Source organism: Lissotriton helveticus, chromosome 7 (genome assembly GCF_964261635.1).
Source record: "Lissotriton helveticus chromosome 7, aLisHel1.1, whole genome shotgun sequence".
Classification (NCBI taxonomy): domain Eukaryota; kingdom Metazoa; phylum Chordata; class Amphibia; order Caudata; family Salamandridae; genus Lissotriton; species Lissotriton helveticus.
This window is the reverse complement of record NC_136068.1, coordinates 324,885,419-324,912,358: the sequence shown is the minus strand read 5'-3', so window position 1 is coordinate 324,912,358 and position 26,940 is coordinate 324,885,419. Positions and strand designations below refer to the sequence as shown.

Below are 26,940 nucleotides of genomic sequence, written 5' to 3'. Positions count from 1 at the left end.
TCTTTCTGCACCCATGAACCCTCTTTCTGTACCTTTCTTGCCTGTTTCTGCACCTCCCTTGCCTCTTTCAGCACCTTTCTTCCCTCTTTCTGCACCTGTATTGCCTCTTTCAGCACCTCTGTTGCTTCTTTCTGCACTTCTCTTGCATCTTTGTGTACCCCTTTTGCCTCTTTCTGTACCCCTTTTGTGTCTTTGTGCACCTCCACTGCCTCTTTCTGCACCTCTCTTGCCATTTTCCTCAGTTCTATTGCCTCTTCCTATACCTCTTTTGCTTCTTTTTTTACTTTTCATGCCTCTTTCTGTACCCCTCTTGCCACTTTCTGTACCTCTTTTGCTTCTTTCTGTACTTTTCGTGCCTCTTACTTACCCCTCTTGCCTCTTTTTGCACCTCTGTTGGTTCTTTCTGCACTGCTGTTGCTTCTTTCTGCACTTCCCTTGCTTCTTTCTACATCTCTCTTGCTTCTTTCAGAAATTCTCTTTCCTCTTTCTGCATTTCTCCTGCTTGTTTCTGCACTTCACTTGCGTCTTTCTGCACATCTGTTGCCACTTTCTGCACCTCACTTGCTTTTTTCTGTACCCCTCTTTCTTCTTTCTGTACCCCTGTACCCTCTTTCTGCACCTATTTTGCCTCTTTTTGCACCCCTGTTCCCTCTTTCTGTACCTTTCCTGCCTGTTTCTGTACCTCTCTTGCCTCTTTCTGTAGAAACAGTAGAAAAGACATTCAAAAACAAAAACCGGGGGCAGGGTAGAAAAACCCTGACCCCCCTAGGCCTGCTCAGTGGGTCCCACAAGGACCACAGGGCCAAAAAACAGCATTTTTTCAAATAATTTCAGCGGAATTCACTCTGTGGTCTCAACCCCGCCAAAATTATTTAAAAAATATGAAGAGCAGGCTCGCCCGCTTCATTTTAATGAGGCTCCCGGGTGGGCCAGGTCCCGGGGGCAATGTGGATTAAATTTGCGGTACAGTGTTCCATGGATTATAAGGGACTCACGAATCAGTTTGTTGCCTGAATACAAGACACAACGCCTACATTTCATTAAGAGCACACTGGAAATATTATAGAGATACTAGACATATGGTTGGGATACCTGGCATATTTTATATTATCAGCATTTGTTTGGCACCATTTGCTACTAATATGGGACAAATATGTGCACCATTATTTTATGATTCCGAATTTTATGTTGATACGTTTTGTATTGTTATTTTGTAAAAAGGGTAGATGTTTTGCTGAGATAGCAAACTGTGCTGGTTATTGTGAAAGTAAGATTATCTTGGCCCAGATTAGGAGGTCTGTAGTGCGCCTCCTGCACTGATGTGTGTGTGGAAAGGTTTTGAGTTTGGTGGACGGCCTGTAACCATAACCCACTTTAACAACGGGCGTTTTTCTTTTCCAAGTAACATATTTACAAACCGGTCTCTCCACCACTCTGAGGAGGCAGCACTCTGGGTTACTAGGGCGATTTATCATCAGCAATCATCAAGACTATAACAGTGCTCATTATAATGATCGGACTGTCTTTGTACAATATGGTGATGTAGCTATCGATGAGCTTGAACTGCAACCCCCATTCGCAAAACTTCTCAAAGCGCACACACTTCTCATTTGCCAGACTTGCATGTTTAATAAAGCTTCGATCTGTCCAACCGCCTGTAAATTCAGAAATCCGACACCACTGTCCCACATCCCCGCTCCCAAAATTATTTCAGTTCCACTGTACAACCGCCACCCAATATTTATAATTTGCATATTACTTATATTAATTTAAATGTACAAATGGCAAATTTGTTTTACACGCTCTGGTCACAAAGCACTGCCAGGGCATGATGGGAATTCCAGAAATTATTGCAAATCTCCTGGTGACGGACCACTCCCCTATCTCACGATCAGGCATGTTTAGTGCCATTAGGAGGGCTTGTTTGCTTTCGGAAGTAATGTATTTACTCCATTTGATTCCCACTGACCTGCCTCCAAGAGTTCCTGAAGATGCACTCTCGGTCGACTGAATACAGTCATAAAGGGTCAAGATTTGATCAGACGGTAGTCAGTTGAAAAGGACTCCTAGATGTGAAGGCCATCTTCAGGCAGCTCAGCTGGAAGCTATTATTCACTGTATGCGTATCTTACATGCTCAAGTGCGATAGGATCCAAAGCTGAACAGCTGCACCCCTAAGCGATTCTCGCAGACAGAAACCACATGACATTGTGTTAGACAAGTGTGGTACAGGGTACAGATTCGAACGGGTAGAAAATCTTGGTACAACCCCTTTCCTCCTAGTGGAGCTAGGCCTGGTAAAGACAACTAAAGACTGACACTGGTATAGAGTCGATGCAGACAAATTGGGGCAAATACAGTGCACCTCGAGTGTTCATTAATGCACATGAAGATATGGTCTTTCATGGCTAAAAATGGGCTTCTGGAGGAAGAACATCCGAACCCAAGATGATGATGTATTTAGCCAGAGTATACCATTTTAAAAGCTGTTTACTACAGATGCTACAGATGGAAACGTTTGGTGGCTAGCTATTATTCAGGAGGTAGGTAATACAACTGATAAGTCAGAGAGGTGCTCAGCCATACTTCCTACTGTAAACACAGGGGTTTCATTTGATTCCAGCCCACAGACTGCGGGTGGTGTCTTCTTCTGGAAGGAGGGAGTGATGGTGGTCAGGTTTGAACATCATGGAACATGTGTTTTTTGCCTCCTATCAATTTTCTGAACAGTTGAAGTTTTTTTGTAATTGAGATTTAAAGGGTATCAGAGATAAACTGAAATGTTACTGGTTTTATTTGAGAGGGTCTGGAAGGTACAGAAGTATATTTTCATAGCAGGCATATACATTCAATTCCCCCTTTTCCAAAACACCACCCTCCCCCCAAAAACAATTATGACAATGCAGTTGCCCGGTTTTGGTTCAGTCTCGGGTAGTCTCATCATGACAGTAAAACTCAGACTCCTCCTCTCACTCCCTCCCAACCAGGATGGGGTTGGGGGAAGGAGTGGGGTTGCAGGAGCTTGCTCAGCTTTCCCATCTCCCCTCACAGGTCGATGACAGTCCCACAGAGACCTGCCAGGTCCAGCAACAGCTGCCCGAGGCACATTAATCCTTGGCGTAGTGGATCAGCGGACATGATGATGCCCTACTTCCTGCGTGGGTGGACTTACACAGCCGCTAGAGCCCTGACAGTTTGTGGGTTCATGCACCTGCTGTGGAGACCCTGGTAGTTTGTAGGTCATCCTCACAGATTTAAGGAAAGATACAGCAGTGGACGCATGCACCTGTAACCCGCTTGGACCTGAAAGACTTGATCAGTTTATTTCATTCAGTGTGACACTTTAATTAGCGCGAGCTAGACAAAAGCATTTTAATCGCAGCTATCAATGCATTATTAAGCGATGTTGATAACTAGAAACATTAAGGTTAATATTATGCATTTCCATCTCTATGGAATATAAATTAAACATGTACTGGAGTTAGTTCTATGGCACTTTTACAGGGGAAAACTCCATCAATGGCAAACCGCTGAGGACACGATAAGGATAACGCAAAAAAAAAAAAAAAAACAAGACTTTCAGTTCCATCACTGAACAGCGGCCACAGTGACTGTCTGAAGGCCAATGTGAGCTTATCACCGCCTGTGACACTGCTTAATGGGCTCGGTGGTTCTAAAGTATTTCATGATTGCATAAAAGTTCTTGTGACTGCACAAGGCACCCGCAGCCGCGTAAGCCGCTTTCACTGTAGAACGGTCTCCGTCACTCTATAAATGCCATATTCAGACAAGATCTACACCTCGTGGCTATAAAAAATATCCCTGTAAATGTATAACATTGTCCGGAATGTCCTAAACCTCCACTCAAAATGTATGACGGCTGGGTCACTGTCTAAAATCTGGCATGACTGCATTAAGGGTTGTGTTTTTTGTAAGACAGCCCGCGTGATTATAGACTATATAATGGCCTCCGTAATTGTGTGAAGAATCTCGTCACTGCACGCTGGGCCCTGTGACTGTATATAAACCATCATGCCTATATAACAGTGACAGTGCAACAGCACAGATGGATATAGAACCCCCCTTGTAATTGAATACAGACAATTTTCAATATCTGAAGACCATTAGGACTCTAGTGCATCCTAATGTATCGACACACACACACTTGATTAAGCTACATGTTAAAATAAATTTATATAGCATCACACTGTGATTAGTATGGCCACGCAACTCTGTCAGCCAGGGTATAAAGTCTCAGATGGCCGTATCATTGCTAATTAGTTTCTGACTATATAACACCCATACCCTAATGGAACAAAACACATGTTGACGCATGAAACCCCCGTGCAAGCAGCCGTTTTTATATAAATAAATGATCATGAAAATGTCCAACTTCACTGGTACCTGCCACAGTGAATGTATAATAGCTTTATCTCAACTAATTACATATCGGGCTCCATAACAGTGTTAAGACACTTTTCACTGTGTATATAACGTTGTACTTGCTCAAATGCACTCGTTGCCGTGTAACAAATACTGTCAATAAAGAAAAGTCCCATGTCTGCACAAAGACCGCAACCAAAACAAGGTTCCCTCGTGACTGTGCAAAAGCCTGCAGTGCTGTTTTAAGGCATCTCTGACAGCCACCTGATTAAATACAGGCCATCATTACAGTATAGAGGCCACTGTGGGTGCACTATATATCCAAAGGCAGCACCGAAACACTCAGACTTGTGAGAAGTCTTGTTGCTTGTGCTCATCCTCAAGTTATCCTTGTACCATTCATGAGCGCGATTTTTGTTGGGAGACTTTCCCCACAATTGTTGTGCCTGGGTGGGGACGGACATCCCAAAATAGGTGGCACAGAGAGGAGGGTATATTATAGAAAGGCCATAGCCCAAACGGGTCACAGTTACAGAAGGGGGAAAGTCGGACTTAAACTGAATACCGGGCACTTTTGCACCAACATTATTTGTTTGATGATATGGGATTCTTCTACACCTCTCTTAATAACATCTCTTTTCTGTTGCTGTCCTCCAAATTTCTTACACTGTCACCCCAGATTTTTCTTTCCTCTGTCCTTTATTTCAATTTTACTATTATTGACTAATTAATTTTTCAGGTCATCCAAGTAGTTCTCTTTTACTATCACCCTCACTTCTCTTTCCCCTTCACCCCTGTATTTTTAACACTGTCACAACTGTTACCGTTCCCCTTTTTCCTTCAATTCACTCTCTGATTAACCTTGCACCACTCAACTTCCACCGTGTTCACAACCTAACTTCTTTCTTTAAAATCACAACATGAATTCTCATTCATGGCCATTCTCCGATTTCTCTTTAATTGTCATTCATCAAACTCACTTAACTATAACACTCAGATTGCACTTCCATCCTCACCTTCTTGGTTACATAGTGATAATCTCATAGCAGTCTCATCAGTCCGAACTGTGTGTATCATGCGAAGCAAGATAACATCCTGCTAATTTCAACACTCAGTCAATCAATTGGGGGTTTATAAAGCACGCTACTAACCCGTGAGGGTCTCAAGGCACTAAGGGGTTAGGGGGTGCAGCAGTATAGCGACCATCTAGGGACGCAAGGTGTTTCAACTCAGACAATTTAACTCCTGGCAGTTTCCCTCTGTAGACATATGTGGGCCCACAAATAAAAACATTCAGATACCAATGTGCCCCTGCCTACAAGACGTTACGCACAGGTTTGTTCTTTGTCATGACAGAGTGCGAGCTTACGGACACATGTACCAATGCACACACAATTGCTGCCATCTTTGAATGTTTTTGGACATTGTGATTTATCATGTGTGTTATTGTTTCTCTCCCTGTGTAAATAAGTGTACCATCTATGTAAGCTACTGTTAGGTACTCTCATACAGATTCTCAAGTGAACAAATGAGTAATCAAGGGAATAAATTAAGTCTAGACATCTGACTGATACATTATGTAGCATCTGGTTTCATGTATAGTGTAAATAGATCTAATTTCTAATTTTTGTAAATATGTTGTAATTAAGTTTGTTTTGTATATATTTCGAAGCTGTGAAGAAGTCCCAGCTGGATGAAACGCGTTGGCTACTAATTGCATGCTGTGATTTTAAGAAAAACTGATGAATAAAGATTGTTTGGAAGAGGGAACGACTTTCACATTTGTTCATCGAGATTAATTTCTGTTATATGTAGAATTGATCTTTATGTTGAGTGCTGAACCACTCTTGTGTATGTCTGTTCTTGGAAGAGATTCCCTTATAGAAGTGTGGGAGGTTCACATCTCTGGTTCATTGCACCACTGTGTATTCCATTTTTACTCTTACCACTGTGTTGACGAGTGCAGGACTTGTGTGCCTTGACTCTTCTTCTTGTTCGATAACTTATTATATTTTGTGTTCCAATGTGATCGACCATTTGGAAAGTAAGTGTAGGGTGCTGTACTCATGAAGAGACCTAAATGGTCCTTGAAAAGTGTGGAAGAAGCTCTCAGTCACCCGCAAATCCCCCCAAAAAATGAAATCGAAAAAACTATACATGAAAGAAAACCTTATGGCATGGGCCCTGGCACCAAAGATGAGTATTTATTTAGTGACACTGCAGAAGCAAAATGTCGTCATTTAGCCAAAGGGGAGTCACGGGCTGAAGTGAACTAACCCATGCTATGATGCGCAGAAGCAAAGAGCAACTAACCCACCATCTACCTCTAGTAAGCGCCCATGCGCTGCGTTGCAGAGGTGTAAAAAAGGGCATGGCCTTGGACCACCTCTCTGCAAAGCAGCTCTGTGCCACTTCCTGGAGGTACCTGGTAGGCTAATTGGCCCCAAAGGGACCCTCAGGATTCAAGGGGACTTAATCTCCCAATTTACAACGTGCTAGGGGGTACATTTGCATAGTGGAGCAGGGAGGGGGCGGGCCTGATATAAGAAGTTAGCAATCTTGCTGTGTGGGACTTACTGGTGGAAATAAAAGGGATAGTTGGTCCCAAGGTTGACGTTGGGGGCTGACTACTTCTCCTGTTACCTGTAGTAAATCCCACACAGTGGGGTTGCTAAGAGGTGTTTCGGAGGCCACGCTCACCTTTCTCCACCACTCTGGAAACGTGACTGGTATGTTATAGTTAGAAATTAGCATTCAAAAAAACTTTGCAATTCACTGTAAAAACATAGGTTTTAGGGACGTTATAGTTAGAAATTGGCATTTACAAAACCTTTGAAAAGTTACTAAAAAAACATAGGTTTCAGGCACGTTACAGTTAGAAATTAGCGTTTAAAAAAGCTTAGAAATTCACTGAAAAAAACACACGTTTCAGGCACGTTATAGTTAGTTGGACACTTCACTCGCACAAAACCAGAGAAATTCGGCCGTTATAATTAGTAAAACACCTTTGGTTATTCTGTGAATGTCGAAGTTTTATTGTTTTATTTCCTAACTACAACGTCCCTGTAGCCTTTGTTTTTTCAGAGAATTTCTATGTTTTTTAAATTATATTTCATATCGATAACGTCCCTGCAACCTTTGGCTTTTTAAGTGAATTTGTATGATTTTTAAAATTTTACTTCTCAAGTGTAACCACTAACCTTTGGTACTAAGGGACTCATTAGGATGGCGGACGGACTTGCGTCCGTCCGCCACCCTAGAGGAGGAGGGACCGTCCGCAGGGGCCGCGGCGGTCCCTCCAGTGCAATTAGGATGTGACCGCCAGGGTGGCGGTCACATCCTCCATCTTTAACATTGCGGCGGGTGCAGCTTCAAGCTGCACCCGCCGCAATGTTAAAAATGCATGCACCGCATTTGCGTGCAAAAAGCGGCAGGCACCACGCGGTGCCTGCTGCTTTGTTCACGCATATGCAGGGGGGTACCATAGGTACCCCCCATGTGCACCCCCCACCCCCCCTTCACCCAGGGGGCCCGCAACGGGCCCCCGAAGTGAAGGTCTGTATGCTTTTCCACGGCGGAAATGCCGCCGCGGAAAAGCATACATTTTACACCATCCTAATATGGCTGGCGGTGTCTGATAGACACCGCCAGCCATGTTAGAGGTTTTCCCCGCGGTTGTAAGACAACCGCGGCGGAAAAGCGGCGGACTGAAACCAGGACCCACCAGCCATCCTAATTTGGCGGTGGGTCTTTGGTGGGTCCGCAGAGGATTTTCCGCATCCGCCGGGCCGGCGGTGGCTTCTGCCGGCCCGGAGGATGCGGAGAATCCTCCATCCTAATGAGCCCCTAAGTGTGTGAGTGAGTGCATGAGTGTCTCACTGGATGTTTAAGTGCATGAGTAGGTTTGTAAGTGGGTGTGAGAGAGTATGGTTGGGGATTGAAGTTGCTATATAAGTGTGTGAGTGAGTGTGTGAGTCTCTGAAAGGGGGGGGCGGTAAACTCCGCTTTGTTCATGGAGTTTGCGGGTGTTGCCACTCTGCGCTCCACTTAGAATGTTCAGCAAAAACTCCACCAACTACCGGCAGAGCGGAGTCTGCCAGCGTGTTCACCCCTACACGTCATCCCCCAATCAGGAGTGCACCAGGAGGCCATGTTACAGAGTGGTTGAGAAAGTGGATAGGGCCTTCTAGGTCTGAGCAATCCCACTGTGAGGGACTTATTTGTGGCAACAATAGGGGTTCTTGGCCTCCAGTGACCCTCAGCAGCCAAGGGGTATTCATCCCCAACCAGTAATAGACCAGGAGGCCCCTCTGCAGAGTGGTGAGAAAGGTGTGGGGCCTCCAACGAGGTCTCATCAATCCCACTTTAGGGGATTTACTTGTTGCAACGATAAGGGATCTTGTCCCCCAGTGACCCTCACCAGCCAAGGGGACTTCATCCCCCAACCAGTAGGGCACCAGGAGTCCTCTTTGCAGAGTGGTGGAGTAAGGGGGTGGGGCCTCTGACGAAGGTCTCAGCAATCCCACTGTGGGGTAAATTACTTGTGGCAACAATAGGGGTTCTTGGCCCCCAATTACCCTCACCAGCCAAGGGGACTTCGGCTCCAACCAGAAAAATGAAATACCAAATTCTTACTTACTCCAGGCAGGTTCCCTGTGGGACCCCTAGTGGGTCAGGGTATTCTTAATTTGGTGTAAGTCTGTTCAGTGATTCAGGCTGTGGCTGTGTCTAAAATGCCAACGGGAAATTGCATTGGGAAAGCACATTTTGGGGTTTCCGCCCCTTTTCTAGGGTCTCGCTTGATGGATCATCCCGAACCTTTTAACACAGCAGTTGAAGTGAGTGGCAAACTAGTTTTGAAATCTTTGTGTGGGTTTGTCAAACGGTGCCAAAGTTATTGGCAAAAGAAAAATCACTTTTACATGGAAACTAGGCCCTAACTATAACTAGCTACTGGGTGGGTAGGGGCATTGGGTGGCAAGGGTGTTTTTAGGATTTAGATTTGGGTGAGGGTATTGGGTGGTAACGGCATTCTATGGTTTAGGGTGGGTAGGTATATAGGGTGTAAGGGTGCTTTTAGGGTTATAGGGTAAGTAAGGTTATTGGGTGGTAAGGGTGTGTAATTGTATTGGGTGGTAAGGGTGTTTTTAGGGTTTGGGTTAAGGAAGGATATTGGATGATAAGGGTGTTTATAGGGTTTTGGGGTAGGTAGTGGTAAAGGGTGGTAAGGGTGCTTTTAAGCTTGAAGATGGGTGGGGATATTAGGTGGTAAGGTTGTTTTTAAGCTTTATGGGTGGGTATGGGTATTAGGTGCTGTTGGTGTTTTTAGGTTTTAGGGGTGGGTTGGGGTATTTGGTGGTGAGGGTGTTTTTCGTGTTGAGGAGTGGGTGGGATATTGGGTGGTAAGGGTGTATTATAGGGTCTAGAGGTGGCTAGGAGTGTGGGATTGTAAAGGTAATAAAATCATTGGGGTGTCTGGGAGTTTCCCTAATTTAAAAAAAAGGGATAGATATATACGGGTTTCAATTACCTTATACATACTTACCTTGTATTGTAAAAACGTGTGGTAAAGGCATATGCGTGCTAAAGGCATTGAATGGTGATGGATGCATGGTAAAGGCATACATTGTAAACATATGTGTTGTTAAGACATACAACCGGTGTGACATGCAAATTTGTTAGTGTTGGCACTTGAGGATGCAGATGAAGAAACTTGACTGAGCACTTCAGAGAAGTTTCCTTTGAGTCCCGTAGTCCATTAAATCTGTGCTACATTTAAATTTATATTTCCTGAAATTCTATTACACTTAAGAGTCCCTATGGTATAGCTCTTGTTTCAGAGCTGGATGACAACTCCATCTTAATTTGATTGTGTTCAACATGGCTTGCCGATTTGAAAAACTGATATAGTAAGCCTGCCAAAGATGTAAGGCTTCAAATAAACATACAGAATTTCCCTGAAACTGATGACAATATCAAGGGACAGTACAGTGCAAAACAAATTACTCATTTCGATAAAGAAGCCATTCCTTTCTGCTTTTAAAGCACAATCTGAGTTGAAGACTCCCTACCTTAAAGAATATTACATCACTCTCACTCAACTAGATCCATGCTTTTGACCCTGTGCAGAACTCCCCTGCCTTTTGGCTAGGTTCATTCTATACAAATACAACGTCTACATTACGTACATGTATCATACATACTTACATGTATATAAAGGAAATGCCATCTTGAGAAATTTAGATTTCCACTATGTCATTCTTCACTAGTGTATAATTAAGAACATTTGCTTCTTAGTGAGGTGAAAATGCCACTTAGGTGTCAAGCTCTGGTTCATTACACAAGATAATTCTGATTACGAGACCACCAAAAAAGGACTTTATGGACAGGTAGCTAATCTTTGGAATCACCTTGAAGTGACACATGGGCATGAATGAAACAACTGTGAATGCATAGCAGTTTAGCTGAATTCTACAAAGACTACAAGCTATTTACTTCACATGCGCACAAAAAACACACTGCCTGCCTGATTGTAGCACAGAAGGAAAAGAAAATGCACATTACATTTAAATCTGAAATTAGATTGTATCGGATTTTAGTTCACCAAGTAATCTTTTAGCTGTTTCCCAACTCTTTAGCAGAAATGTAGTTTAGCCTTTTACATGCCACTGAAAAAAAGATTAGGAATAGTGGTGGGCGATACATTCCGTTCTCCTGGCGGAATTGGCAACAATTTGGCCACTCCACGTTATGTTTATAACATGGGGTTCTGGCCAAATCCTGGTAACTTCCGCATGGCAGGGTTTTTTCTCGTGTGCTTCTCGAAAACGGTAAGTTGGCGAGTGCAAATGAGATTTGGCATCCTTTAGACCTGTTTATGGTCACTACGGGGGAACCCGGTGAGATTTCTCCAGTGTGTGGTCAAAATACAGCCGCTTGAGTAGAAAATCTTCTTGAACTGAAGCAAAATCGCCTCAAGAAGCTACGCTCTCTGGTGCGCTGTGTGGTGCCCCTCATGCTGATTTTTCAGCACAGAACAAGCTCCTGCCCTGAAATCCCAGCACGATGTGCCTATTTCCGGCCGTTCATGGAATTCCATGGAATCTCGATATAGTTTTTCTTTAACTCTGCAGAATTCTGTGAAGTAAAACTCCATGAGTTCCACCCAGGCCTAATTAGGAATGACACTTAAACTAATGTTTATTATTGCTTGAACATCAAATAACAACTAGAGAGAAAGTGCATGAGCAGGCACTCCTGTACCCCAGTCAATATATTAACAACAACTAAGGAGTGACTAAGTGCAAACGAATAAAAAATATTTAAACAAAAAATCTTTTTAGTGTCTTTATCTTTATATATATCTCTCTCTTACTAACCCCCTCAAGAACAAGGAACCCCTTAAAGAAAAAGTTCCTAAGGGGAACCAATGTCCCTGTGTGATTTCCAGAAGGAAAGGGAATCTTATCTTTATTGTAAAAGGACCCTCACTCACCACTAGTTGGTGACATGCTTCATCATTGGGTCCCCGCTGGGGTGGCCGAATGCCCCCCCAGCGTGCTACAACGCCTGATTTACAGCAGAGCGGGATGTGGTGAGTGCAACAGTGCCCAAATTAAGGTGTGAGTGTAACTGTGGGTGCAAAATTAAAAAATACAAGGTTGTTGCCTATACAAAACTGTTTAATACCGGCCAACCTGTATTAGGTTAAAAACAAAGTGACGGACAGCTAGGTTCTATCTTAGGAAACCTGTGTCCTTTAAAACAAACAACTGGTCAACATGTTTCTGCTGCTACAACTGCAAATTCGCTCAGCATTCGTCAGGACCTAAATTATGTCCTCCGGTGGTGTACGCGCGCTAAGGCGCACCCTCCCGTGAGGCTCTAAATGTGAAAAATTCTTTTGAAGTTTAGACCATATAGTGTTATTCACGGTTAGTAGCCGTGGTAGCTCACTGCGATTTGCAGGGGCTCAAAAAACCTGTGGAGAGGGAAAGAAAAAGACAATACACAATAACATATAATGACACACATTGACATAGAATAAGCTCATTGTAATAGCCAAAATTAGTGCATAGCAATGTTACATGCACAATGTCATAATGGTGTCAAAGCCATTGTTTTATTAAGGTGACCATTCACAGGCACTCCAGAATGCACAGAGAGCCTTCAAGGTTTTATGATGTCCCCCATAGGTAGAGGGAAAAACTTCTCCACCCAGAAGTGACTACAAACGCTGTATTACCGCTGCTTTTATTTAATGTAGGCAGAAGGTCAAGGGAGTATACTTTACTCAGCCTGTCACTGCCAAAAGTGATAATTAAAAGAAATGTAATGTAGCTATCGTACTTCGTCCTAACTGGTACAGTGCCTCTTTTGATAGTACCAGGAAACCAGTAAAAAAACAGTAATAAACCCCCCTTATAAGAGTTCAGTGGTGCTTATTTATGTCAATGTGTGTCATTATATGTTATTGTGTATTGTCTTTTTCTTTCCCTCTCCACAGGTTTTTTGAGCCCCTGCAAATCGCAGTGAGCTACCACGGCTACTAACCGTGAATAACACTATATGGTCTAAACTTCAAAAGAATTTTTCACATTTAATGCCTCACGGGAGGGTGCGCCTTAGTGCGCGTACACCACCGAATGCCGCGCGAATTTGCAGTTGTAGCAGCAGAAACATGTTGACCAGTTGTTTGTTTTAAAGGACACAGGTTTCCTAAGATAGAACCTAGCTGTCCGCCACTTTGTTTTTAACCTAATACAGGTTGGCCGGTATTAAAGATTTTTGTATAGGTAACAACCTTGTATTTTTTAATTTTGCACCCACAGTTACACTCACACCTTAATTTGGGCACTGTTGCACCCACCACATCCCGCTCCGCTGTAAATCAGGCGTTGTAGCACACTGGAAGGGCATTCGGCCACCCCAGCGGGGACCCAATGATGAAGAATGTCACCAACTAGTGGTGAGTGAGGGTCCTTTTACAATAAAGATAAGATTCCCTTTCCTTCTGGAAATCACACAGGGACATTGGTTCCCCTTAGGAACTTTTTCTTTAAGGGGTTCCTTGTTCTTGAGGGGGTTAGTAAGAGAGAGATATATATAAAGATAAAGACACTAAAAAGATTTTTTGTTTAAATATTTTTTATTTGTTTGCACTTAGTCACTCCTTAGTTGTTGTTAATATTATTGCTTGAACACCAGCCGGTTTTGAGACCTGCTCATTGGTCAAAATGTTCTCCATATGCCAAATTCCATTTAATCAAAGGCATATTTGTTTGAGTGACACGATAAATGATTCCCTCTTCTACAGCTACCAGTGGACAAACAAACGATGTTTAATGATAGTCCGTACTCCCGTTTAAAATTTAGGGAGCAAATTTTCAAGCCGCTTGCATCACTTTTGAGTCACTTTTAACATGGGAAAAGTGACGCAAAAGTGGCGCAAGGGGCTTGTAAATCTGCTCCTAGATGTTTTCAATCCTAGTTGATTCTTTTCATTGTTCATTTCAAGGAACTCTTTTATCGATGACAGAGGATGGACTTTGAACAATTGGTGGACTTTGAGCCTAAAACATCAGACAATTCCGATTCAATGCGGGTTGACACCAGACCTCTATGTTCTTTTTTGCTGCGCCAGAAAGTAATTACTATTTTATACTCAACCTATCAAAAAATGGAAGTAAATAAGAGAATTCAAGAGATTTACACTCACAGCCTCTGGAATTAAACAGCTGTCGAATGTCAAATTACGTGGCTGGGTTCACTAAATTATACAGCCATGAAAGGCAGATAATGCAGCAATTATGCAGCAATTGTATTCATGAAGAAACAGCTTTGCTAAACAGTATAGTACATTTCATATTTATTACATACATGTCTCCTGGCAGGGTCTTTGGGAGTCCAGACATGAAGCATTAAAAAGAAATCTAAAATAGTTGTGATCTTATAAAGCCAGATTGTCCTTTTGAAATAACTGCAAATTTGAGACGAGACTGTGTCATGTGAATTAGTCTGATGAGTGAAATAAAAAATCATAACAAAGAAGGGATCATTCTATCCTTCCTATTTGAATTACGTTGAGATTCTATGGTTGTGGTTTTCTTTTGTACACTAACGTCTTTCTAAACGTCCACTAAATGGGGACGCTACACTATCTGGGCAACACTATCACAACTTTAAATGGTTAAATACAGCAGTCAACTCATTAAGGTGGCAATAAAGTTCATAGAGTTACTGGAGCCGCAATGAAACTTGTGTATGATAAATTTAGATTTCATCTATTTGAGCTGAGGACATGTTTTGTTAAAAATCTGTAAATTATGTGACAAATCATGGATTATAGGGCAAGTGCAGCAAATTGATATTTTTGTAGAAAATGCAACAGCAAAGAGTTCCATTTTTACAGTGTTCATCTTTATGGACAGTGAAAAAGGCTCGACCAGCAATCTTGTACAACCAGCTGTACCTTTTGATCTTTTACTTGCATTCTGTTTTCGTGTACTTTCCACCAGAAATTCTAATTTACGTAGAATGGAGAAGTATTGACTAACGCATAGGCTCTGCTCTCAACTTCCCAGACAGTATAATTATGAGGCAGCTCTTGCCACATCAACATTGCATTGTGGTTAAACACCACTTCAGTGAAGAGGCTGCTCTACAGAAACAAACTCACTTCACATTACAGCTAGATTATCATGGAAGAATGGAAACATTTTTGAAAATGTGTCATTTTTATTGCAGGTTTGCTTTATGTAATATGGGAGAGATCATGCTTCAGCTCTGATTACTTGCCATTATCCTACATATAATAGCGTGGTTAGTGAGGTACACAATGTTTTTTCAGTCATATTCCCTGGGGACTTAAACACATACTTTGCGACTGCTCAGAGAAGCTTAACCATTCAGTAGACTCAAGAATCAAATGAAATAACCATTTTTTTCAGACCGTGCTTTTAATGGTACTTCTAAGCAAGGGTGCAATCCATTTTAATGGAAGAGCACCAGCTCGTCTTAGTAGGAAACAGAGACTCTGGGATAGGGAGCAGTTGGACTCTTAATATTTCCATTTTAGTGACTGCCAAATGGAACAAAATATAAAGCGATATTACAGAGTAAGCAATGGTCTCTTCCCAAGTGACTTCAACATTATCACAGTCAGCACATAGAATCACTTTCTCCGCATACTGTGTACAAGGTGTAGGCAGTGACATAACACAAAAAACATAGAAGCACCCTGCAGAGTAGGATTAGGGACCCATGAGTCTCCAGCTATCATTGACATTAGGAGGAAACGGGGCCCCTAAAGTGTTGGGGTACCTGGAAGGGTTAGGGGCCCCCTGCATTGCAGCGGCTGCAGGGGCCTGCATAACACCTCTGCCTGTAGGAGTAACAATACTCCAATAAAGCTAGGACTACCCATTCTACCCCCATCCACAAACAATGGGACAGATTAATTGAGGTGTTTTCCATGGTCCTAAAACATTCTTATGACTGTTAGATCTGGTTTCCAATGGGTTTCCCTGACTGATTTAATAAAGGCTTAACACAGCCTTAAATTAGGGTGAATCCCTTCATAGATCAGACTCTCATTCCAGTCTTAAGACAAGTCTGGAAAATTTCTTAGCAAGGCTTATTCACAAAAGCATTTGTGCGTAAAGGAAGGATTACTACTGGACTATGCAAATACATTCTCTTTTATGCCTTTCTGATGGTAGCCCAAAATGTCCAACTCCAAATTAGTAAAAATGCAAAAGCATATACTTCTGGCTCCCAGCGTGTAGGCAGAGACAAAGCCACTCTCTGATTCTCACACAATTGTCTGGCAACAGCTGTTCTCTCAAGACAGACCATAAAAAAAGGCGCAATCTTTTTTGTTTGTATTAATTGCATATGAATGTTGCCTAATATTCCAATTTGTATGTTTTTGGGGCAATTCACAAAGACACGTACGAGTATGTTGACAGGTACTACAGAAGTGCTACTTTACGTACTTCAAAACGCCTTTGTGACAACGACTCTATCTATTTTAATGGAAAACATTTAAACAAAACAATTATGTTCAGTTGAATGTGGGGGCACCTGAGTGCGATTCTCTACCAGTCTTGGGGAGGGGGCAGGAAAAGCACCAAAAACTGAGGGCCCCCCAGGACATTAATGAGGCCTGTCTGCCAAACAGCTGGTGAGACCCTCTTTACTGCAATAAGTGCTCATGTCCCAGATATAGCTGCATACGGTAGGCCTATACACCCACTGGAATCCTTGTTGCAATGATACTGACGCTTGGCAGGCCATTCCGCTGATAGAATACACGGAAGACAAAATCCAGAGGGGTCCTGTGAATCTGGCACAGAGTGGCTTTTTCTGCCGATCTCATGGCCCTTCACCTTGATTTTCTTTGGGATGCCTGGCTCCACCCTAACAGGAAGCTGTCCTAGAGGTGACCAGAGAGGTTGTGTGGAAAAAGTCGAGAGTGGTCGTGAAGACCCCTGTCCACCGTCCAGGCAGTTGTAGAAGCCCTACATGGCAGACAAGATGGTACGGGGGATGCCTGGTGGTGTGGTGGAGGAATGCCTGACTGGTGTGAGGATCCCCCACAAACACAGTGTGGCTGAGTGGTGAGACAAACAGCCCTCTACTGGAAAAAAGTCAGAAGTGTGCTATTGGCACTTGCCATACCCCTGTGGACAGAAGGGAGACCCAAGTTACACCAGTTCGATGGGTGGACCATAGCCACAGATACCCATTTTCAAGCAAAGGATTGCCCTGCACCCTGGCACACTGGGTCCCAGGATTAAACATTTTGAGTGACATACAACTGGTGGGACAGTGTTCTTCCGGAACCAACACTCATTATGGTTAAAGACAAGCAGACAAAACTGTCATTGTACACAGACACTATTAAATTTAAGAGACCATACTGGACAACAGCTGAATCGCCATTCATCTCTGTCGGACGTGATGGAAGTCATCAAACGTTCCCATACTGAACTTTCCACCAAGGTTGATGCAGTCGCTATTGACGTTAACCTCCAGACAGTTGATATCCGCAATGTAGCGGAACACATGTTGCAACAGAAGAAAATTTATGGGCACTACAACAGGAAGTTGCCACGCTGCATTGACGTTAACCTCCTGACAGTTGATATCCGCAATGTAGCGGAACACATGTTGCAACAGAATAAAATTTAGGGGCACTACAACAGGAAGTTGCCACGCTGCAGGAAACTGTGCCCTCACTACAGAAATTGACCATACATCGGGAAGAATGAATAGAAGATTCCGAAGGGTGCTCCTGGAGGAAAAACCTACGTTTTGTTCAATTTCTAGAAAAAGTGGCGGGCAGTCGGACGAACAATTCCTGGATGAATGGCTCACAAAATCCATGCTCCCTCAACGACTGTCGAAATTCTTCACAATCAAAAGGACTCACCGGGGCCTGGTGTGCCACAAATGCAATCATCTTCTGCCTATAAAATTTTCGGGACTGGGTAGCCATTCTGCAGCACGTGCGAATTAGGGACCAGGTGAACTTTGGAGGACAACCCATACTGATCCTCCCAGACCATACCCAACAAGTACAAAATCAATGGAAAAGATACCTGGAGCCAATCAAATGATTGAGAAACCTCAACCTGTGGTATAGCCTCATGTTTCCTGCAAAACTGAGAGCAATGTATGAAGGTAAAGTGCACGTTTTCTTCAGTGCAGGCAAAGACAGTGACTTGGTGGATACGCTGGCTGGCAGCCCTCAGCAGGGGTCTACGCAGTCATATGGGGTGAACCCAAGCACGCCAAGACATTCAGCCCACATGCAGAAGCAGCACAGATGCGGTAAAGGCCTCGTGCATCGAGTCAAACAGGTCGCATTGTGGTGTGTCAGGATGGCATCCTCATTGACACTACCCTGGTGCCAGATTCCCGAGACTCATTTCAGGAGAGCCGAAGTAATCCTTGCTCAGGAGCAGATAGTACAGATTACGGGATGGGCTGGAGGGGGGGGACCATGTGAGTACTGCCATGGTGCAATGGCACTGGTATTGACTGAATACTGTTGAGAAGCCAAGTGAGATGTAACTGGACTGACTGGTCTCTGGGACTGATGCTATAGAGTCTCTGCTGGGGGCGGCAAGCCTTAGTTCTAGGGTGTGTTCTCGATTACAACACTGGTCGCTCACTTTGTCATATGGGGTAAAGTATTAAGTGTGTCACACGGGATGAATGTACACTGTACTAGAAGACTCACAAGAAATAACAGCCAGCCAGGGAAAAAATATGGACCCCAAAGGAGGCAATGACTCACAGAGAAATAGAATATCGAAGAAAGAAGTGACTCAAACAGATGGATTGACCATAGAACGAAAACATATTTCCACTACAATGTTTCAGCTTCCTCGGGTAGTACAAGATGGTTTGCTCAGTGACTGCACAAGTGAAACAGCTGAATTTTCAAAAAGCATAATGAGTGTAGATTCCATTTGGAATGTGGAATCAATGCAGTGCTGAGAGCTCTTGAGATATGCAGTAATCAGGTGGTATTGCCAGTAATGTTCAGTATATCGGGATGTAGTGATTTTAAGGGGTACATCCAGAAGTTTTCTCTGGAGTTCAATAGTTCTTCCTTTAAGACATGTTCCACAGGGAAAATCTTCAAATATGATTGTAAATGTTCCACAAGGTTGAAATGATTGGCTACAGGCTTGTCAGTTTTCTTATTAATTATTGCTGATTTGTGGTTCCGGAATTGTCTATGGTCACTGTTTGGTCTACATATTGTTTTTAACAGCTTTGGCGTTGGCACTGAATCACATAAATAATGCAAGTTGAGCGACATGCTGTCTTATTCCATAGGTCTGTCTCGTAACAGAACTAGTTACTGATTATGTTTGTAAAAGGTATTCACACGTGAAGCACCTTTTAGAGCAATATACCCCTGCATGTGTTACACCTTTGTGTACTACGCTGAGCCGGCAGGAGCTATAGGGACCGAGGAGTGCCGGTGGTAGGGATACTGCTTGAGTGCTGCAGCCTCACAGTACCAACAACGCACTTACTTCTAGTGAAGTGTGGAGTTCTTAAGTTCATTGGTGTGTTTTCACTAAATTCTATGTGAGCCGACTGGAGAAATGTGATTGAGTATATGCCTATATGAAGCGCTACTGGGCGTCACTTGCATTCCTACAGGAGATGCATGTGTGGGAAGACTGTATTGTCAGCCTGCTGAAAAGATGGAGTGGGCAAGTGTGTGCAACTTCATATTCCAGGTATGCACGTAGTGCTCTGGTGTGGGTGACTCCTCGGCCCTTTTTCAGCACAGGGCTCACATTCTTGATACAGAATGACATTGCATAATCCTGTATGGTAATTTAGATGGCTGTGAGGTGTACCTGATAAATATCTATGCTCATAATAATGATAGTGATTATTTTTATACTAAGGTAACAAATGCAGCTGCAGCATTTCTAGCAGCGGACATGATGATGGCAGGAGACTGCAGTTGCGTGCTCAATGGGGCACTCGATCTGGACCCACCAAAAGCACCATGGAAACCATAAATGACGAGTCAGCTGGTGGGCTTGTTGCAAGGCCTAAATATGGTAGATCCCAGGAGGGAGAAACACCCAGACTCCAAAGTGTACTCCTGTTATACACTTGCGACAGGAACACACAGCTGCTTACATTATTGCATTATATTGCCTGTAATTGCAAAGAATGTAAGAGAGGTTTACATTGCACCTCAAAACCCAGAAGCACCCCGAACCCTAAAATTACCCTGGGCACCCCAAAACCTAAACAAACCCTGAACCCTAAAACTACCCTGGGCACTCCAAAACCCAAACCCACCCTCAACCCTAAAAATACCCCTGCACCCCAAAACCCAAACCCACACTGAACTCTAAAATTACCCGGGCCCAAACCTCCAACCAACGTCCAACCCTAAAAATACCCTTCCACCCCAAAACCTATAGCCCTACAATGCAAAACCCAAACCTACCCTAAACCCTATACTTACCTTATACTTACATGTAAAATACATATGCCTTTACCATTCATGCCTTTACAACGAAATTCGTTGTAAAGGCATGCATGGTATATGCATATGCATTTTAATGTCATGCGTTGTAATGGCATTGAGGAGTAATGGTAGTGGCGTTGTGTTGGCATGCGGGTAATGGTATTCATTGTCAAAATGTCATTGTAATGGCTGTTTACCGTCAGGTACACCCTTCCAAATACAACAGGTATGCCGGATGTGGGATCGCACAGTCACAAAAGTTTTAAGACAGCCCTGTATGCTGGAGACATGCCACTGTGGGAGCTCAGACTATTTGTTAAAATAGCTGAGGTAATGTCAGTACAGAAAAGGAAAGATGGGTGTGTGATTTTATGGGTGACTTATACTTCAGAATCCAATTTATCACACAGGATGATGCACTGCAGTCCTTCACGCCGGGCAATGAACAGGATCTGCAGTATGCAAAGATGTCCGCAAAAGCATGAGAATTATGGCCCTGCTTCGCTGAGGAGAAATCGCCCTCGCATACCCTAACAACACTCCTTGCAATGGCGGGATACCGTAAGCTAATCTCACACCTATACCACACATCGAGAAAAGACCTGCCAAAAATAATCCCTAGACCACTCACAAAATTGAATACATACTATCTACCTGAGAATGGGACAGGATCCATGCAGGGCTACAGACAGTGAGTTCCAATACACCCTTCAAACTGATATAATATACTTACATCCAACAGGCGTACCTCTCGCCCAAGACCCTAAACATCATCTACCCCTCCCGGCTAGAAGAGTGTGCTCACTGTGGGATTACCACAGCAGATTTTATACACATGGTGTGGCACTGCCCGATAATAACACGCTTCTGGAGGGAGGTGACAGAAAACTTGAACAAGGTTACTGACAGGGAGATACCGCTTACACCATGTGCTATTTTACTGGGTCTGATCCCAATGCCGAAAAATCGGAAGCTTAGCCGCAAGTTTATTTTACTAGGCCTCTTGCTTGCTAAGAGACGTATTGCCAGAAAATGGATGAGTGCTTTGGCCACCAGTCATGCAGAATGGCTCTGCAATATGACAGTGCGGGTGGTGGCAGAAGAATTCAGAATGAAACATGTACAGAGGGATGAGAAATATCTGAATATGAATATATTGGGGTCGGAGAGGGGGTGGTGACCCATGACGTGGCAGAAGGACATAGGGAGAATGGAGAATTGGAGTGTTTGCCCTGACCCGGTCCAACTTCCTCCAGACTGACCGAAAATAAATGAGACTGCCAGGGAGGCCAAGGCCCAAGCTATTCTGCTAGATGAACAGTTTGCAGAATGATCACCAATTTTAAGGGAGACAGCTGATGTTCTGTCCGTTGCTCCTGATTATGATGATTGCCCAGATGTACAGGATGAAGCCAGGGATATATGAGTAGCGCGGGTGGGGTGCAGGGGGGATTGGGGACTACTTCTTCTGCAAGATGATATTGAAGAAACTGTGTATGCACTGACTTATTGTTGTCATGATGTAATGTGCTTTACTCTTGTGTAAATTAATTGAAAACATTTATTAAAAAACTCAGGGGCATATTACCAAGGATGGCGATAGGCAATTATCGTCGGTTTAGCGGCCCTTTTCAACCGCTAGGCGGCGATAATTCTATCGTTCTATTAGCAAGCTGTCGCTAACTGATGTTAGCGACAGCTTTTAGGCGATAGCGAGCAGTTTGGGGCCCGCTTTGCATGTCAGCGATATTTTTCGCTAATGACATGCAAAGTGGGCGTACCCAACCTGTTAACGACTGAAAGCAGTCGCTAACGTCGCAATCGCCTATTAGCAAGGCAGGCGTAGCGATGGAAATATTCCCACTATCGCCAAAAACCAACGCCTGCTCAGACCAGTTCTTTGCCATGTTATCCAATGGGGGGTGGATAACATGGCTAAGAGCATTTTGTCGCTAATACGTGAATATCGCTGTATTCTCAGCGATATTCATGCATGTCGCCTGATTTTTATCGCTTTTGAGATAAACATTGCTAATAGCAAGTTATCTCAGCGATAAAAACCAGTGATGCGCAGCGATAAAAATATTGCCGCTAACCCTACTTAGCGATAAATATCGCTATTTGTTGGTAATATGCCCCTCAATTATTTGGAATAGAAAAAAAGAGACTGACTTTTCCCTGGGAGAAAGTAAGGGAAACATTCCCTGAGAAAGTCATCCTAGCAATGTCCATTGCGTCTCCCCAATGCACATGAGGTTTACTTGTCGATAGTTCTCTCCCGCTCACCTAGTTAATCTTGGGAAACTGCATGGGTTGGTAAAAAGTGAAACCTCTTCTCGATACCCCTCTAACAATTTCGGAGTCTTGTCTGCTCTATTATGTGCAATCAAGCTGGTGTGTAGTGCCACCTGTATAACATTTCCTAAAGCATTTCTGTTCCTTGGAGATATCTGACAAAGTTGTTTTTCCTAATTAAAACCTCTTCCCATTATTTGGCATCTTCCTCAATCCATTCTTCCATTGACTTTGGCACAAGAGCTTATCATCTAGGGATTTCCAATTGAGAAATTAAAAAGGTTTGCTACTAGCCCTCTCCTAGATAATAGCCTTTTCAGGAATTTTTGTAACTAGATGAGTACCAGGACACTTTACACAGCCAGACTGCCGTATTTCAGCTTTAACAATTCAATAATAGTTATGATAATAGTTTGGGCCCGGCATACAATGCTTTCTGATTAAGATGGCCCTGTTGTAATTGTAGTGTTTATATATGCCGCCATAGTTCATTTTTTTATTTTTATGTGTAATGAATTGTGTTTTATTCTTTATACGGTGTCGCGGTCAAGACTGCCCCGCTGAAGCTTTAATGCTTTTATATGTCACTTTTGTGTGTGATGAATTGTGTTTTATTCCCTATTTTATACTTTACATGTTTTTATGTGTTCTTAAATGTGGTTTCTCTTTTATGAATATTTGAATAGCCAAATAAAGCTGTTTGACTGACAGAATTCAATAATAAGAGATGCTATTTCCTTAGCCACCGCGGAGGTGTTCGTGATTGTTATACCTATTCTCAGAGAAAAGGCATCCATCAGGAACAGAAGCTTTCCTATTCTTAACAAGGAAATGCTAGATTTCTACATTAGCAAACCATTTTTCTAGTCAATTTTTCGCAGATAAGTATGTGACTTATGCATAATATTAATTTTATTTGACCTTTCGCAAGGTTTATTGAATACAATAGACATTGAAAAAATATAAATAATTTGTGTGAAACGTCCTTTGTGAGCTGTGATGTTAGATTTTAAACACACATGTGTCACACAGAGCAGTGTGACACACTTGGACTGACATATCCACTGTGTCTAGAATAGGTGCACTATGCATTTAGGTTCAATCCTGACTCATATCAAAAGTGTGGCGTTGCCTCAGCTCTGGGGCTCAATTGCAAGACGATCCACAGACGATCCAGGGCACTGCCCTCTACCAAAATACAAGTAGCCGACTGCACAATGACTGGGAGCTACTGTAACACAGAATTAGTATGAAAACAAAACTAGAAGTGCAAGGCTTGCAAATTTAAATAAAATCAGAACAAGAAGGTGAAAATATGTTTGTCTGAAATGATAGGTCCTTTGATGGCTCGGCTCATGTATTGGCTTTTTGATCCAAGCCAGACCCCTGGCTCCTCAATGGGTCGACCCTCCCTAGTAATGTATTGCCTGCCCATCTCTACTATGTAATTGTTCCACCTTCCCTGCTGCACTGAAGAGCATAACAAAGGACCTCCACTCCACTGCTTGCCTCGTCATATTTCCCCTCCTGCCTCACCTGCTGACCTTTTGTGTTACAGGAACAGTACATCTTCGTCCATGATGCCATTCTCGAGGCCTGTCTCTGCGGCAACACTGCCATCCCCGTGTGTGAGTTTCGGTCGGTCTATTACAACATCAGCAGACTTGATCCCCAGACCAACTCCAGCCAGATCAAGGATGAATTTCAGGTATGAGGAAGTGCAAAGGTGTGAAGTCTGGGAAAAGCATGGAAGCATTAAGGAAAGATTGACACTACATAAACCCAAAATGCACCTATGTGCAATAGGCAGTCTAGCACTTAATGTTCACATTGTCAGGAAATTGGTGTACCTAGCCAATTTCACGAGATGCAACTCTTGGAAATAATGAATAAAATTCACCAGCCAATATTCCATAGTGTGGCCTCTGTAATTAGCATAAATGTACTCCTCTCACATTACTTTACTTTCTCTGAACCATTTGCCGCCATTTTATTTTTAAGCTAGACTGTGCCATTCTTTGTATTCCTAAATCGGAGGTCTTCAAACCTTTTAATGAAAAGTATGAAAAAGTATGAAAAAAAAATCATCGGACCCGCAACTATTCTATTAAATTGGCCATGCTTAAACATGTATTGACTTTGTTGAACATTACATGGACATTCTGTTAGAGTTTTAAAAATGCAATCAAATAATTGATTGCCAAACATACTAATCTGGTCAGGCAGGCCTTACTAACATGTAAAAGTATCCACAGAGTGATTATTAGAAATGACAGTTGGGGTTTTGAATAATATTTGGAGGCCCTTCCCTTTTGACATATGCTGCCAGCTAGGATATAAACGACTAAAGATGTTAGTGATGGCCCATTGCACAGTAGCTTAATGCCGCTCATTTATTTTCAGCATAAAAACAAAAAGCACTCCTATCAGCATAATATTTCTTGGCCAGAGCCCGTTGCCTCCCCCAGGGATAACTTGAGGCCCCCCCTTGGTGGGCCTGCCCCCAGTTTGAAGACCCCTGTCCTAAGTGGTTTATGTACAGCATTGACACAACATACATTTAGAATATTGGGACTCAATTGGAATCAATACAAATGCACCCCATATATCTCTCCACTCTTATTTAACTAATGTGTGCAGCATTAGTACTAGTTCTTCTCTAGCAGACACTGTGGAATATGCATTGCATGCACTTCTGAAGTCTCACTGAAAACGTTTCAGCTGATGAAAAACATCTCGCACAGCATGATTCTAAAGCTTGCTGCTGTCTGCTTGTTGATGCTTTTCTGTGGACAGGTGGCATCAATTATGCTATTTAATGAAGCAGAGTTGTGATGCTTTCCGCTGAATATATCAAGTGCAATTTCCTTCCTCTGTCCCATTGTGAAGATGCAAATCGATAGAGTGAAAATGTGTTGGAATAGAAGAAATTGTTTTCATGCCCTGGGCTGTGCTCATTGGACCCTATTTATAGGCAAAGCAACATGGCTCACTTTGGCAAACTGAGGGCATCTCACTGCATGTGCTGGCAATTTCTTTTCATCCTATTATCCTTTTCCTTAACCTCACGTATGAGGACATTTTACAGTGCCCACCAATGTTTTTGCTTGTACTCGGGATCTGCTTCTTCTTTATCACATAAAGACCAGTTGGGGGTAGGGGGAGTATGAGATTTGATGTTAAAATGGACCGCAAATTGACATTCTTTTTTTTTGTTTTTAAGTTGTATATATATATATTTTTTAAGTTTGATTTATTGAAGAAGAGAAGGAGGGAGGAGGGGGGAAGGAAAGGGGATTAGAGTTACAATGAGTAGATGGATGAAATAAGCAAAACAATAACAATTTCATGAGAAGTTTATTCTTAATTAGGTCCAATCACCCAATTTACCCAACGCATGATCAAAGCAGTTTTTTTTCTCTTATCCTTCCACCGTCCCTGCAGACCTTGAACATTGTGACGCCGAGGGTGCGGCCAGAAGACTGCAGCATCGGCCTCCTGCCGAGGAATCATGACAAGAATCGATGCATGGACGTGCTGCCCCTGGACCGCTGCCTTCCGTTTCTCATCTCAGTGGACGGAGAGTCGAGCAACTACATAAATGCTGCACTCATGGACGTAAGTGGAAGGTGATATTGGCTGTGAGGGTGGTGTTTTCGTTCGTTTTCTTTCTCAACCCTGCCAGCATTGGGAGTTTTCAAGAGAAACACTGTTGCTGTTGTGGAAGTCAAATGCAAGCGTGAACAAAGGCTTGGCTTCAGTAACACCTATTCTCCTGTAGAGACAGAACAAGGATCTAGGGAAGAAAACTTGAATAGTGCAGAAACAAAGACATTGATTCAAGTTGTGGAATAGGAGCTTCACTCAGTCTGCCTAATACCCTGACTATTGCCACAAAGCAAGATAATAAAAGAAATCCAGTGTGTCAAATCCAAAACTACATTGCTACGTTTCATTATTTGACTTTTTGTATACCACTTTTTTCTTTTTTTCAGTTATACATAGCATGAACTTTACCTGAAGGTATCGGGTATCAGAGTGCTTTACATGAGCATCACTTGCGTTACTTAAGGACACATTCATTTTTGTTAGGCACTGGGAGATTAAGTGATTTGCCCAGATTCCCAGGTTGTTGAGCTTCGTTGCCAAGACTTGAACCTGGTTCCCCAGATTGGAAGTCGACCACCCTAGCCCTTAGATCACATCCTCTCATTATTGAAGAGTCAAAAACACAAAGGTAATAA

At 43.0% G+C, this 26,940-nt stretch overlaps 1 protein-coding gene across 1 annotated transcript in view; it reads left to right on the top strand.

Annotated features, from left to right (window-relative positions):
• Positions 1-26,940, top strand: part of PTPRT (protein tyrosine phosphatase receptor type T) — a 1,693,536-nt gene that overhangs the window by 1,590,948 nt on the left and 75,648 nt on the right. The window contains exons 28-29 of the mRNA XM_078652140.1: positions 24,255-24,404; positions 26,141-26,314. Of these exons, the coding sequence (XP_078508266.1) occupies positions 24,255-24,404; positions 26,141-26,314 (324 nt within the window). The remainder of the gene's footprint in view (positions 1-24,254; positions 24,405-26,140; positions 26,315-26,940) is intronic.